The sequence below is a fragment of the Aptenodytes patagonicus genome, chromosome 10 (assembly GCF_965638725.1).
Source record: "Aptenodytes patagonicus chromosome 10, bAptPat1.pri.cur, whole genome shotgun sequence".
Classification (NCBI taxonomy): Eukaryota; Metazoa; Chordata; class Aves; order Sphenisciformes; family Spheniscidae; genus Aptenodytes; species Aptenodytes patagonicus.
The window spans coordinates 21,248,455-21,265,620 of NC_134958.1; the positions used below are offsets into that span (position 1 = coordinate 21,248,455).

Below are 17,166 nucleotides of genomic sequence, written 5' to 3' on the forward strand. Positions count from 1 at the left end.
ACGTACTTTCCTTTTTCTACCACAAATATTCAGCTTCTCAGACTTTACTTCATCTCAACTGTTCATTCTGCTGACTTATGCGACATCAACTTCCTTTGTGGAGACAAATATCCCGCTGCAATCACCTCCCTCCTCTCTTTACCCTCTAATTTTCTTTGTACTTTCCTCCACTCTTATCAAGTGGGAGAAACTTCTTGTCAAAATCAGAACAACTGCTGTTACATCCTGTGCCTCCACCCGACTCAACAGACATGGGGAACCAATTGCTTTCAGACACCATCAACTGATCCACTGTTTTTACCCTGGTGGTCTATACTAAACCATCCTGTTATTAATATTACTCCATCCTACCAGCTGTTCTGTTCTACTTGCTTGTCCAGTCCACTTGTTAGAGATTGCCTCTTTGAGCTAGGCTTCTTGAGATGGGAACACCACTGGCTATATGGTTCCATGACGAAGTATGGAACACTATTAAATAATAATGATTCTAGTAAATAAATGATACTGATTAGATAATGCTTGTCCCAGGAGCTGTACAAGTATTTATTAAAAATAGCTATTCCTTCACATATCTTATAGTCTGGTTTTGAAAAACCAGGGACTTTTAAGATTAGGGAAAAAAAACTCTCCACTTTTCAGACAGTGTTGTTGCTCAAAGACAGATTAATCTTCAGGGCTAGAAGCTAGACCTTCTGCCAAAGTTTACCCTGCTGACACAAAGCTTTTGGAAGCAATGAAAGTAATTAAGAATAAAAATACACTGAATATAAAGCAAGAAGTCTGAGTGCAGTATGAAAGATTTTTAAAGCTGCTGAAGTACAGCAGTTAAAAACACTTAAAGACACACGAAGGTTATTAATTGCATGCTCATTGCTCAGGTAAGTTTGATTCGTCTGTTCTGTTTAGCAACATGAAAGGTTACCAGCATTAGGTTTCTTGCAGATTTTGATCTAAGCAAACCACTTGATCATACAGGTGATAAGCAAGCTCTCCCATACTAGCAGAATAAATTCCAGGAACAGAGCTGGGTGTTAGATACATCACAGTCACAGAGAAATGCTGAGTGCTAGAAATCTCTCTGTGAAATAGGAGGGGAGAGGAAGAACTAAATAAAATACAGCTAATACTGATAGATGATTACTCACAAAAAGGCACAACCATTCTCATCAATAGTCTCTTCCTTTTTCCCTGGGAACATCTCTACAGTCTGACACCTGCAAAAGTGTTTGTTGTCCCCCTTCCTTTACACCCACACCTGGATACAAAGCGGCTGCTCTTTTGGCAGAGAAGAAATGGATGAGAGTTTTCAGTCTACTGGGACTATTCTTTAATGTCATCCGGAGACAATGAGAAGACACATTTCCCTTCCTTGAAGAACTGAGCATACGGACAAGTGGAATGTCAAGGCTCTCTAATCTATTGCCTCCACCTCTGAGTCTTTTTACCTATGGTAGCATAGTTCCAATAATTTGGCTACCCTTTTGATACCCAGACAGGGTGTAGATAATTGTTGTTTATGCATCAGGTCTAGTTGTCCCAAACAGAAAAACAATATTTTCATTTCAACTTTCCTCTCTTTCCCCATCTTCCTAAAACTCTCATTTAATCAACTCCACAAAGACATATGATACAATGACCTGGAGGTGAAAGATTCTCATTAATAATAGAATTTGTCTGGTTTTGACTAGTTTAAAATGCCCTCTCTCTTTTTTTCCTAATTGCGCTATTACCTTGTCATCGTGCCTTTCATTCTCCACTTATAACCAGATCCCCTAAAGTGCCTCAGGTGAGGGACCTAGCTGGATTCTCATGTCTCTTCTTATCTTAAGGGTATGCCTGTGCTTGGCCCAGTCAGTGTCAGATGTCCGTTCAGCACAAATATCAATAAGCAGACCTCCCACCCTCCCATTCATAAATGGGGAGAATACAACATCCTGAAATTTCACACTCTTTCAAAACCTGTTTGGGGAGAAGGCGGGTTACATGAGAACAATAAAGTTTTAGAGGTCACTGGTATCTATGACAACTATCTGTTTTGCTTTCCTCCTCCAGCTGTCTTTTTTGTATCCATCAGCATCGTACCAGACTTTGAAAAGTCTGCAGATGCTCACTGTGACACATTTTCAGTTGCATATAATCAGAATTTCATTTCTTCAGATGGCTGAAGATGTATTGATGGCTATTTCTATAATTTACTAGTGAAACTATACACTTTTAGCAAGTCTAATATATTGTTGGATAATATTAGATTTTATATATATAATATATTAGCTATATATTAATTACATATATATATATTAATATATTCAGGTTCAAGTGTTTTTACCAAAGAATTAGAATGTTTCAAATAAAAATGAGCAAAACAACGTATTCTCTTTTACTCTACTGTTACAACTCACTGAGTTATTTTGATTGAAATTTTGCTCAAGAAATATACTTAGAAAATTGCTTTTAAAATACAGCTACAGTATAAAAGTTGAAATCAGATTATAGGAATTATTGGGTAATCTTTATAATAGGAAGTATGTCTTTTATGGCAAGCTTATATGAATGCATGTACGATATGCAGGACCACGCAGGCGATGGGCATACACGGTTGGCATAGAGAACGGAGAGAAAATAATGAAAAATATGGAAGCTGACTCCCAGGTAATTAGGAGAAGAAACTGACGGAAAGCACACAAAAAACCAAGTCCAAAATTAAAAGACTCATGGTTTTCTGTATTTCTGTGTCCGCAGTTTTTTGAAGAACGTTTTTGTTTGAGAATATAGCATTTCAACAGTCTTGACTACACACACAAACTACTCTTACGAAGTTAAGAGTTAAAGCAGTTTGTTCCTTTCTTAAATCATTGCAATTTTTTTTCTCTGTAGTAAAGGTAGTTTAGAGAAGTTTCATTATTTTTTTTTAACCTGATCAGGTCCTGGACTCTGCTGTTGAAGGCTTCCACTTGAGAGGATTTACTTTTCACTTCCTGTAATATCTTCAGCGCAGCAGAGTGGTTGTTTCCATCTGGAAAGCTGGAGATTAGACATCTGAAAATCACAGCAGTTATCCTCAGAAGTCCTGTTGTTAAACCTTCAAATATCTGCTTATTTGCACTTCTGCCTGAAGTAGCATTATGGTCATCTGGAACACTAACCTAAGTAAAGAGAAAAAAAGGAAAACCAACCAGAATTCAGTAAAAATAATCAAAGTTTGAAGCGAAACACTTAGAAAGTTGCATATGAGTACACCAAGAATAATAATAAAGTAACATATTCTAGCAGTGCTGATGGACATTAAAGTATTTCAGGTACAAGAACAGGTCTTATGCAGATAATATAAGCTGAAACAGAATAAATCAAGTCAAAACAGAGTTTAGTGTATGAGAACTGAAGGAAGCCTTATAGCAGCAGAGTGCTTCATTAGTATGATTGTGGTGTTCTTGTGCATACACAGGATTTTTGATGAGTCACTAGCAAAAAAAAAAAATATTTTTTTTTAAACTCGACTGTGAATAAACAAACTACTGAGATGATTCATTTTGACTACTACATTGCGTTACCACGAAGACATATTAAATGTCTAGGATACACGAAGTATTCAGTAATACAGAGGAAAGATACCTATTTTCTGTGGAAGGAACAGCATTTACTGTTGCGTGGTAATCCCCTACTTGACTTTGGAAAAACACCACGTACCGTCAAGAAGGCTACTCAACAGTTTGAGTCCTAAACAAACACCTCTACAAAAGTGAGTATTTTGAAAGGCAAAAGTTCTTGTGACACAGCAGGTACAATTGCAGCTCTTCACAGAAAAAGGCAATACACTTTGCAGGCAATAGGAATGATCTTTGCAATGAGATCTAATCGCCAATGGACTTTCTCTTTCACAGCAAAAAACCCAACCAAACAATTACAAAACTATTATCCTGAAGTAAGCATCCTTCCAAAGTATTTTATGTGGAATTTCAATGTTAGAAAAATTACAGAAATTTTTACGAAAACAGCGAGATTGATTGTGATAAAACTCAAACCATAACTAAGAAAAAAACCCAATTGTTTCTGGAACAGTACTAGTTTGCCCTTGGGAAAGAGCACATTGAAGTATCTGACCAGTAGATATAGACAACCCATGGGAAGGCCACAGGAGGTGCCATCCGGTAACAACGGCAAAGGATGCTGGGGAATACAAATTTTTCCAATCTACAAGGAGGTATTCAGTTGTGCTGCTGAGCTTCGGCATAACTGAATTCAGAACAAATTATATTGCCTGCTGAGGTACACAAAGAGGATGATACACAGCTGTTTTAAGACAGTGAAAGAGGGCAACCTTCACTGAATTGAGACAGATGAATTACAGTGGTTCCCCTTCACACCTGAAAAAGCCTGCAAGAGAATTCTCTTTTCCTAGTAAGTGTCAGAACTTCTCAGTCAAACAGTTTACTACTAAAGCTAACCCAAAGTAGCTAAGTATTTCAAAGCGCTAAGTACTCCTCAAAGGCTAGACGACCCTTAAGGCAAGGCTCCAAATCTTTCCTGATTCACATTTCTCTTATCCATCTTTTTTTCAGAAAGAAAGAGAACTGCTAAATCTTCCAAAGTCTACAAAAACGAAGAGAGTCCCGATTTTGTAGAAAATGAAAGGCAGTTGAAGTAGAAATTTCTGCCAGGGAGGGATGGAGGCAGATAAAAAAACCCCTATCCTGACCAAATCTGATGAGAAGAATCCAACTCCCCCCCAAAAAAACCCAACAAAACAAACAAACCCCCAAAACAACTAAGGAACTATCTTGAGAAGACAGAAAAATTGCACAAATTCTAGGGCACAACCTAACATTCTGGAACGTCGTAAAGGATGACATAAATAATAGAGTTCTAAAAGATGCAATGGGAAATGCTTTCCACCCACAAATCTCAAATTAGGCATGGAGAAAGTCTGAGCATGTTTATGGATGCCTTCATATTTTAACTATTAAGGACAGCAGGAAAAACATGTCCCATGAATAAGGCCTGAACATCTCAATATAAAACACCGCCTGATGACCACCGCACTTGTCCATCAGATATCAGTCACTTGTGAATCATATTAGAAGCACGACGTGCAGTTCTCTCTGAACAGACCTCAGAGGAACGGAATCCTATTTTTCTAAATCTTTAAACTAGAGCCCACTCCTAAAAAAGGCAATGAAGTTCAGATGTACAACACGTAAATCTGAAGACAAATCTGTATGCCGGATACAAATCTGGAAGGAAATCCTCATGGAGAGCATAAGTTTCTTTTTTTTTTAATTCTATTTTATTTTTTCATTTCTGCAGTCCAAGATAACTTAAACCAGCTGAAATACTGTTTGATCATAATAGGGCAGAAAGTGAAGTGTGCGTGTAAGTCCTGCAGTTTTACAGGCAGAATATTGGCAGCAGAGATGCAGCACAGATGCATCAGTCAAGACACGGGGCTCCCAGGTACATTCACCGTGCTTAACTGGACTCCATGTACCAATAGACCTCTGTGGAGGCACTTTTATGAGACAGCTCGAGGCTTTCAACACTGTAATTAGTGATCGATATTGGCTGACATTTTATTTTCATTCCAGTTTAAAATCATTGACACTTGGTACACGCAAGCGAGGTCACAGAAAATCATTCCTCCCTGTATAGGTATCAGGCGGGATTTGGTAACACTTGGTGACAAAGAACAACATGCGCATTTCTTTATTATTCATTAGCTCTGAGCCTTGTGTTGGTACTTAAAACTCATTGTAATAGTCTGTTTCTGGTGACGAGCCAAGTGAGCAAGTGAGAAGTCTTTAGCTGCTTATTCAAGTTCAATAGGAAAAATAATATTATGTTGCTCCAGTAACTTCTGTTGACTAAAATAATTCATGCCTAATGATTCTAATTGCCTACTGAAACAGATGGATTAAGCTTTGCAATGTATAAATCAATTTAAATGTGGCCACTTTGTACTAGGAACACCAAGTTTTAAAAATTGCTAACAAATGCTACTCACTGCTTTTTCACCTAAGATAAAAAATTATATATAACTTATTTCTTAAAAGATTTAATAATATTTTGCAGTAGAGCCTTCTATTTGCTGTAATGAACAGTACTATAAACAGATAACGTCTGGTTTTGTCTTCTAGTTGAAGGTACATAAGAGAACTATATTTTCTAAGCATATAGCCCTTAGCTACACAAGTTCTTGCTTCAATATAAAACCATTCTTCCTAATTTGTAAAATAAATAGATCTGGCACCCAATACAATCATTTATTGCAGAGCTGATTTTTCACATTTGATTTTTGGGGAAAGTGTGTGTGTGTGTATTAATATAAAGTAAGAACAAGTATGGTTTTTATACTGTGTATGTCAAAGAGGAGATAGAAGGAAATACTGTTTTACAGAAAATGAGTAAATTTGAAATTAATTCCTACCTTTAATGTTTTCCATTTATAGGAACTCAAATGAGTGATGAAAGATCAGCTCTTTTACCAAAGAAGTAATTAATGGGATAGTGTGAAAATGTGTTGAGATTTATGTCCAAAATTAATTGGGGTGCTTGCGAAAGTGATGTATTACTTCGCTTGTTGATTATTATATCAAGCAAGGGGGTAGGAAATCTTAAGATTTAATAGTGTAATTATGAAAGCTTTCAAGCTCTGGTTTCTTTGTGTTGATTACACAAGGAGTTAATGATATTCAGAGAAACTGAGTTTGCTGAACGCAGTCTTTGGATGAGTAAATGTTAAAATATTCCACATTTTTATTTCTGAGGTTTAATAGGTTTAACAGTTTGACACAAATCTACAGGTACGATTACACACTTAAACTGACTTGTCAAGTAATTGGTATAAAACATTTTTAAATCACCAAGGAAAATCAGGAAAAATGTAACTATTGTTCAATTATTTGACACGTCCAACATCTCAACGCTATTTTAGCATTTATGATGACTGCCTATGCCAGGCCTAATCAAGACTCCTACGTTCTTTAAATCAGTTCTTCAAGCAGAACGCTCTGATGACCAGATTCTCAGCTCTGGTACAGTCTCCATACGACTGTTAAGCCATTCAGCAGACAATTCCCCTTGTGTAGGGATTCCCTTGCTTGTGCAGAGCTGCCATAAACTCTTCAGCTCTGCCCAACATGTAGGACTTAATCCTGCAAGATGCTGAACAATATGGCCCCAATCCAGCAAAGCACTTAGGCACACATTTAATATAGCTGAAAATGTTACTCCATTCTGACTCATGTCACCAAAAGTACCTCTGCATATCAGAGCACTTATTTTTTTCTGCTAACAAAAAAAAACCCCAAAAAACCAGTTTCCAGTTAGCAATGTAGAGCTCTGACACTGAAAACGCATTTATGTTTTTATTTGTCTCATAAAAAGAGATCCTTCACAGCCATGAAGAATTTTAAATATGGAGCTGCTAAACCTAAATGGAAAGTCTTCAAACCTTTTGAAGCACCCAATTTCTGTTCATTTGGTCAGTCACATTGTATTCTTCTCCCATTAACAGTGGTGATTTTGTGCTTTTTGCTTGTGTAAGTCATTGGGCTTGCCTCAAAAACACTCTGCAAAACATTTACTTTCAAAACAGTATCTATAGAATGTCAGACTTTCTATGCAGTAACTAGTGAACTAAAGAAATGGAAATGGCCGGGGAAGTCTATGGGCTTAAGATGGTGCAGATGAAGGTTCCACTGTTTAAATTCCCTACTCCTAAATACTTTAACGTGTCATTATTTCTCCCATCCCAGCCCTATTTTCAAGATTTACTACAGGACTAACACACTGGCTTCCTACTGAAGAAAACATAAGTTTTGAACAGAATATAAGTTTTTGGTCTTTTAAAAGTTACGTTGTTAAAAAGAAAGAAAAAGACATGAAGTTTTTGTGCTTTTTTACATTGCCAACACTGACTGAATTGCATTAGAAATGACCCGATCCACAGAGCTGACACCTAACTGAGGTACTTTTTTTGCCAGCCTTGATATCTCTAGGTGCTGGTCCTCAGGTCTCCAACCAGAACTGAAAGCAGAGGGAGAGCAGGTTTTTTAGACCTCCTAGTGACCTGGAAGGTAGAAACTGCCCACGTGGTCTCGTTATTAGGGGCTAGGAGTAGTGTCAGTGCCACAACGGCTGAACACGATGGAGACAGAATGTAATTTCAAAACGGACCAGAACAGTTGAGAAGCACAGACGTGCCTGTGATTTTACGATTCTTGTCATAATGTGCAAACATAGTGCAAACAAAATGAAGCCGCCTTACTTGTTGCGGTACAGAAGATTAAAAAACTGACCACAAATGGTTGAGAAACTAGCAACTGGGATAGGATGTATACTGTCATTTTGAAGCACCCAAATTAAATGGCAGCACATTCCAGTGAAGAAATGGTGGAGAAAAATTACTTCACTGTGACTAGATAGCCAGATTAACTTAAACCCAATCAAAGTGATTGTACTTCATGAATACAGTTTCACACGCCGTTTGCCTACAATACAGTCCAGATTTAAGCACTATATTTCGGAGAAGAATGTAATAAGCAACTCACTTTTGATCTCTACATTTGTTTGATCTCTATTTACGTTGCAATGTTCATTTCACATGTTTTTATGTTTACTAACGATGTTTTATTTAGAATTTTCAGATTTTATGCATTTAAAGATTGCCTTAAAAAAAAAAATCATAGTGATCCAGTTTGAAATTTTCAAAATTTCAACCAGAGCTATAAATGGCAACCAGCTCTGGCAAGTCAGACTGCTGGAGAGAGACTGGCAAGACTCTTTTTTTTTTTTTTTGCTTTTCAATTCTGAAATCAAGCCTGTATGTTGCATGTTTACATAAAATTATCTCCTTAAAGGAATAATCTGATTCTAGCCTTTAGCAATTAATCTTAAACAAAAACAGTCTAAAAATTGTATTGCATGTGCAGGATATTAGCAATAATGCACATGAATAAATGAAGTGCATAGCAGTGACTATCTCAAGCTAGCCATTTGCAATTCTATGTAGTATGCAACTTGAAAATGAAGCAAGAAAGAATCCATGTAATTTTGCATATTTATGTGAAGAAGGAAAAATAACAACAAAAATGTCTCAATTTCTAATTCTTAATAAGTATTGATTTGCATTATGCTTTAACTGGTAACAGCAGGTATGCTATGATGGCAAAGATCTGAATGAATGCACAAAACCTTCTAAGAATTTTTACTGGACAAGGTGGTCTTGCCCAGCTTGTTATTCTCAAAAGCTTTTTGAAATTTCCCTTTGATCTACTGGAGAACATGTAGTTAGAAAACAAACTGTCATGCTTTTCTTATCGTGAAATCATAAAAAGACAGATATCCAAAAAAACCCATCTGTTTACTAAACAGATAAAAGTATTTACAAATGCAGGCACAGATATGTATGGTTTACATATATGGCTTTTTCAGATATCTTCATGGAAAAGCACACGACAGCTGTCACTTGACCAGAAAAAAACCCCCAAAATAAAAAACTATCCTTACATGCTTACAGCTCCATGTAATTATTTGTTTCTCTCAGTATGAAACCTTCCAAAAAATACAATTAGAAAAGTTTTCATTATTTCACAGCTATCTTCTAGGTACAGGAGACAAAGAGCAGAGCTAGCATTCTGTAGACAAATGTAGTTACAACATGAGCACACAACTTCTATGAACGTAGGCGGGAAAGTTTGATCCATTAACCACTGAAATCAGGAGACAGGCTGCTACTGACCTCAACAGACCCCGACTTAGGCATTACCTGAGCTGGCAAGGAGGCTAAGAAAGGTAAAATGGTAAGTAAAGTCTACAGAAGGTTTCCTACCAGTCTGTTTAGGTATGAGATAAAGGAAGGTCTAAACAGGACACTTTTAATAATTAACTTGGCCAGGCTTGATGTCACAAAAAAAATAAGAAATACACTACATTTGTTATTCTACCATTTCCCATTGGTACCAAGCTTTCACTGGAGAACAAGTATTTTTGGTTTTTTATAACTCTTCAAGTAATATTTTGAGGAGAAAAACGTTAACACCTGTGTAAAGAAAAACAAACATTTTGACACCAATGAGAATTGATTGTTTTAAATTTTATTCTTTAAAATGTATAGCTCTGAGTTTTAGCAAAAGTGAAGCTGACATTGCGTTCGATCTTGACGGATAAAAGCAAAACTAAAACCACATTAAATTGGTTGGAAGTAAGGTTCATACTTGCTGTATTTAAGAATATATTTAAAGGTATTTCAAAACTGGATTCCTTCTGTATTCAGCAAATACTGGCATACTTGTTTAACCATTTGTTAAAACCTTGCAAATATACATTCTCATTTATTACTTCTGGTATTACTTGGGGTTTATTTTCCAACAGTAAGTGGGAATATGCACAACACAGGCAAAAGCAGCATCATACAGCTCACCAAACTAGGAATACTGCAGGGAGTTAAATTCTTTGGAGGGGTGTCTTTTAATATTTTGGTATTCAGAGCTTGATCCAATTAAAAAAAGTGCTCTCCATTTGTCCATTTCTTTTTCGTAAAAAAGAAAAATTCAAACTTGATCTGATTTATTATATTTTCAAGAGTGAAAAATCAGGGTTAGAAAAGCAGCACTGTATTTATTTTTTTGTACTTAAATATGTACTTCATGGAACTACGAAGATATCCTAGTTTAAGGGCCAATTTTGCCTGAAGAGAACACAAGAGACTTTATGCACAGGAAAGAAAAGTCCACTGTGGATCATGGGAAACATTAAGCTTTAATTACAGTTTTGCTGCAATTCAAGGGTAGTATTTGGCAACAGACTGAAAACAGCTCTAAGTGTAGTGAATTTTTCTTAGGTAGTATCTCTGATCTCTAGGTGGCCAACATTTCCTAAGAAATGCCCTCTGTATTTCTTCGGGAAAGTGCAGGTCGTTTGCACAGTGCTACACTGAGAAAAGGGAAGGTGTTTGGCATCAGAATGAATCTTGTCACTTGTAAAGTGCTGAAGGATTTCATCTCTTGTGTAATTACCCACGGAGCCTGTGCTCTGGCTCGCTCAGCAGAGAGCCAGCAGTGTTGTGACTGGCCCAGCACAATACACGCACCTTTCACTAAGTATATTTGAAATCTAATACCTGGAATCCTCTTGGAAAGATTTGGTGTAGAACAATGAGCTGGCAGCTACTTAGAGGAGAATGCACACGTTGCATTCGGGTTTTCTTTGTGTCAAGGACCTTCGGACTATCTTTTTAAAGTGTTCATCAACAGTCCTATGGCTTGTTGATTCTAACGGCGTCATTTAAATTATTTAAAGTATGTACATAACTTTTCAATTAACAAACTGCTTGGCTCATGAAAATACAGACACACAATTTATAAGTAGAAAACCAAGACTAAATATCTTATGATGAGCAGGCCACTATGAATTAAAAATGAGTTTTCGAATAAAATATTTAATGGCATTTCGAATTAAATGAAACATTCGAAAATTAAAACTTTCACAGTTAAAGAGTCCTGCCATTTAAGCACTTCAGAATTCAAACTACAGCAACGTATTGACCTGACTTATATTCCCAATACTGAAACACATAAGAATCAAACACACGTGGGCAACTCATAATATTCTACACTTTAAATATGACTATAGGGTGAATTAAAGAAGAAAACTTCAGAAAACGTTAAAGATTGAACACTGTCCACTCACTAGAGCTCCTGGAACATATGCTTTTGCAGAATTTATTAGCAGAAGCAAGTATATCCGTTTGTATAGAAGTAGAGTAGATACAGTTACCAAATACATACAACAAAATAATATTATTCTTTTGAGCCTTTATTCTCATATATCTCCTAGTGTTGTCCTCCTCTAAATATTCTAATATGTTTGTGAAACATATACAAATTTCTAAATTAAAATAGGTATTTTACGTACTGTAAACTGGTGTATCAACAGGTCCATCAGAACAGTGATCTTATTACTAAAAAGAACATAGGTGCAGTTTTCTGTGCAATTACTGCAGGTGAGGCTGTAAGCATTTACTGTATTGCAGAGTGACCTAAAAAATCAGAAGGAAAGAAAAAGAAAAATAAGAATGTTACTTTTTTCTTTGGTAAATTAAAAGCAAATAAATGGAAGCACATCAAAAAACAACCTTTCAGCAATTCACATTGGTTTTCTTAAACTTGGGATTCCAAACAGAACTAAAAATTTACATGAAATCAATTAAATAATTAATAACTTCAAAACAGTAAAGCCATATTTATCAGAAGTCATGCACTGTATGGCTACTGGACTCTTCCGTATTCGAAACTCGGTTTACATCTAAATAACATTGGAATATGCAATTTTGAAAAGCCTGAGCTTTCCTTGTAATACATGATATTAAAGGTATTTTCATCAGTATAAATATGCATATACATGCATTCTCAGTAAATTCATACATGCATTCTTAGTAAAAACCTTATATAAATTACAGGTGTACTACAAAGGTGTAACAAAACTCACACAGAATGTCAGCTCATTTCATAATATGGATATGTAATATTCTTTTCTTGTGGCTTATAGTTATATCACACAAGTAATTTGGGTATAAGGTCCCTTTCCTAGCACAACCTCCAGGAAGAAAAACCCGTATGAAGTAATTCAGAGTATACCAGGACCAGCTTTAGAGAGAGGCTGTTGTGCAGCGCCTGTGAACCAACGCAAGGAATGGAGAGGATCGAGTAATTTGCACTGAGCAAGCAAAACTGAGCAGGTGAAATTCCTGTCCAGACACTTCTGCTGACATGTTGTGAACCACTACTGTACAGAGCCTTTAAGTGTTAGTGTGTAACTTCAATAGCAATTGACCTACACCTATGGCTGGCGGGAAGAGGTAACAGGTTTGCAACGGTAAGAACAGAAAATCATAAACACAACAAGTCACAGAAAGCTCCAGATGTACAAAACACGCCCAATTGTTCTTTGCATCATGTGCAGTAATTTCCATCTGCTCCAATTAAAGTGTTCTTCTCAAAACAGGATTTGCAGGGAAGCTGGGACCAGTCCTATAGAAGGCCTATATATACTAGATACTATACTATATACTCACAGAGAAGATAAATCTGACCACAGATAATACTATTTCAGAATAAACACAAAATTTATTTCTTTAACTTTGCTTACTACACAAGCTATCACTGTTACTATACAAATACGCACACAGACACAGAACACAAATGCATCATAAACTTACACAATAATAAATAAAGATGGCTAGAAATTCAAGTTGTTTGTCTAAAGTAAACCAAAAGGAAAAGAACTTTTACTTTGTTGGGTTTTTTTAACATCTGAAAAAATGTGACTAAGTTCAAATAAGCTCCGTAGAAGAAAATAGTCAGCACTGTCAAAAGGTCATACAAAAGTGGGACTGCAACAAACAACAAGTTATGGTACAGAAATCATCAAAGCTGGTATTTAACATAACCAGCTGCAGACTAACTCAACATACTTATAGAGTTGAGTTTTATGCTTTATTTTTCTCCTAAAACATTTTTTGAAACAACAGTTATTTACATAATAAGGAAGGCTGCTTTACTGATTGCTGTGTTCATTGCTGTGGCATCTGATTACTTAGCATGGCTCCCCACAGTTGAAATGGAAGCGTCTTATATATACATTGTATTTCTCAAGCCAGGAAAAGCTGGAAATGCTCAGAGGCCAGAAAATTTAGCGTAAAACTTTTTTCATTTGTATTTCTGGATTGTCTTTTCTTCAGCTTGAGAAATCATTTTGAATTTAAAAAGAGAAGTGTTACATTGCTTGGTTTGAGCTGTAAAAACATGAACATTTATACCTTTCCTTTGTTAATATTCTGAGTATCACCATATTCCCAGTTATATTAATTTTACTGTACTGGTAATTAATTTTACTGCCGAATTAAATGAGTTTTAATCTGCAGTTCACGTGATATGAAAACAGTATTAAATCATTATTTATTGATCAAAGGCAGGTTAATTTTCACCTATTTCACCTAATTTTTACCCTGCAAGGATAATACCTATACAAAATTGAAGCAGCATGCTTCATGTGCATTTATTAAAACCTGCCATGCAACAGGATTCTCTTTTCCTATCCTGACTATATAAAGGTATTTATTTCGCTTTCCTCAATAATGCTGAAAAAAATTTTCATTAGGCACCTACCTTTACTTTTCACGGAAGATTATTCCCCTGTGTAGGTGTGTTTACAGGGAGAGAGAGGTATGAAACTATATTGGTAGCTTCTATTTTCAGCTGAGAAGAAAATACTTTAAATCAGTATCTGTCATTTTATCAGCTATTCTAAAATAAAGATTAATTCTATTTTAATATAAACATTATAATTCACCCAAAGCGTCAAATACGGACTCGGTGGGTTAACTTACAATTTTGACAGCACTTCAGAGTTTCTGAGGCGATTTAGTTAATTCACTGCAATAATGTTTTTTGATATTTGGGATTCCTAATTCCTAAGAGGATCATTTATTTTACATCTGAAAACACAGAAACTTCCCACTTTATATATAGAACAAATTCCACTGTAATAACGCATCATGCTTCTGCATTTCCCAACTGAATCTCATGTCAGAAAAAGTACTCACATTTTCAGAGACTCAAATAATGCATTTGAAAAGGTGGTGTAAGCAAGTGGATGTCAAATTAATTTTTCACAACAATAAAAAGGGTTCTTTTAATTGGTAACATAAGCTTGCTAACTACGGTTCGTCTAAATACATTCTAATCACGGCACGCTCTGAACTATGATTCAGTTCCACAATTTTTTTTTAATTCAAAATTGGAAGTGTCAGCACAGAAGCCGTCCCCAGGTGGTTCACAGTGTTAAATGGCAGATTAAAGACAGCACAACTAATTTCTTTACTTTAATCTTATTAAGGGAACAACAGCTGTCAACTGTCACCATTTCTGCACACGGCCTCCGAGACAAGCGCAGTGCTGCGAATGTCAAGCCAGAACTTTACTTGACCACCAGTTAAAGTCTCTGGGATGAAAAACTCAATACATTTCTTACTATTTTTTCCCCTGTTGGAAGCTCTAACTGCTCTTAATTCCAAAACTTTTCTCTCAAAAGGTATCAAAATCAGTTGAAATAGTAAAGTATGAGCCTCACGTAAAGCAGCTGTTTATTGATTACTGATGTTGCTCTAAACTTTGTATCACACCCGCAAATCAGCTTTAAAGCTGTGTTAGACAGCATGTATACTCAAACCACATAAGAAGTCTGCCCTCTGATGTAAAGCTTTTCTTTAGAGTAAATCCAATTATAAAAACACTCATTCTGGTACACAAACTTTGATCCAAAAAAGAAATCTGTCTTTAAACTAGACAAAAATATGCATCTGTATGTTATATTTATTTTACATGAGCACAAAGAAATAGGAAGAGGATTCATTTTAAACAACATCTTCAAGCTAGATCTCAACAGTTTATATGTACGTACGTGATTTTCTTTTATGCTAGCACATCTTCACTTTCCTCAATTTGCCTGATATAAACAAGTTGACAAACTGTAACTTTTATTCAAAATGCTGCGGCAGCAACAGTATCCAACCACGCAAAACTAATCCACCATAGTGCACCAGGATATGTAGGTAAGAACTCACAGCTTTTGCTTTATAAAAATCAGGGCATCATCACATATAATAATGAACCTGTTTCAAGTGTAAAGCTTTTTCACATTACTTTCAACTTCCGAAGATTATAAATGAATGTACGTTGATTATCAATGAAGAAAATAACCCCAAAAGCTCGATTTTGCAGTGAAATAATACAAAACTAAACATTATCAGATTTAGGATGAGTTAATTCAGTAGCGAACTGTTCATTTTTAACCAGTCTGAATATTACGCAGTACTCTGATGGGGAAAGAAAGTGATCAGCGTTGGTATTGAAAAGCTGAGTTGAGAAGAAGTGGGAGGTGAGCTATTACTGAAAAACGGTGCACAGAACGGCTGTATAGTGGAATGGTTAAAAAACCACCAAGGTAAGAATATGGACTGAAACAACAACAGCAGATTGTTTTTAAGGTAAAAATACCAATTTTAAGTCTTGAAGACTATACAGGCCTTTATACTTCACTCATGGGGCCTATTACACCATCAGGAACCCTCAAAGATTCATAATCAATTACTATTTTGTCTGTATTTCACATTATTTAAGGATGTCTGATTTAAAAAAAAAGGGCTCCAGCTGAAGCCTAGTCACAATTAATAGAGAGAAGACAAAATTCAGCACCAGTTCTCCTTCAAGACACTTCTGAAAACAGACTGGAGTTTGATTCCGAGATGTTACTGTACTTATGAACAAACTATTACATGACAAGTGACAATCAAACAATTAATTTACCCCAACATTTACAGGTGTGATAGAATCTGAAAGTCTTCTGCAGAAATTTTCCAGTCCCTGGCTTATCAATTTTTTCATTGCGAGATCTGCCTCTCGGTCCAAAACTTTCGGAACAGTTCACAGAACTCCCTTCAACAATAAAACTTGTTCCTATATTGCACAGGAGGGCAATATTGCTTTAGTCTTGAGCTCTGTGAACTTGAAATCCAGCTCTGAGACAGGCAGCAAGAATACATCATGGAAAGAGACAGATGCTGCAGGTTTCAGGTGTTGAACTTGCAAAGAGGTCATTCTCTTTAGAGTATCTTTATGTCCTTGTACCAACTGCTAGTTTGCAATGAACCTTTCTCTAGGGGGAATAACCTTAAAAGAAAATAAGAAAGCTTGTTTTGCACTTTATGTAAAACAATTTGTGAACAATCCTATAGAACTGCATGAACAGTAACAGCGCAGCTTAAGAAATGTATGCTCATAAATCCAAGCAAAAATTACAAAGAACAAGCTATAAAACACCAGTTCTCAGCTCAAAATAATTCTTGCTGAAAAAAGTAATTTGAATCAATGCCAACCATAACATTATGCGGGCACTATTTTCTGCTTTTTACGTATAGAATTACGGTTTGAGCTTTTTTACCCTGATAATACTTGCTTTAAATAAATGATGCAAGAAACTGTATGAATAGAGAAGACACGTTATAATAAAACTGACTTTAATCATGTCTTAACTTCTAACAAAAGTCCTCCTTTGTTCCTTACACAACTACTGCTAATTTCTACTTAAAAATGCTGGTCACCCAAGGAACTCAAA

General features: G+C 35.9%; 1 protein-coding gene across 1 annotated transcript in view; it reads right to left on the reverse strand.

The window, feature by feature from the left end:
- SCAPER (S-phase cyclin A associated protein in the ER) overlaps positions 1-17,166 on the reverse strand; it is a 170,569-nt gene that overhangs the window by 36,871 nt on the left and 116,532 nt on the right. The window contains exons 25-26 of the mRNA XM_076348457.1: positions 11,908-12,031; positions 2,914-3,143 (exon numbers count right to left, since the gene is read on the reverse strand). Coding sequence (XP_076204572.1) covers positions 2,914-3,143; positions 11,908-12,031 — 354 coding nt within the window. The remainder of the gene's footprint in view (positions 1-2,913; positions 3,144-11,907; positions 12,032-17,166) is intronic.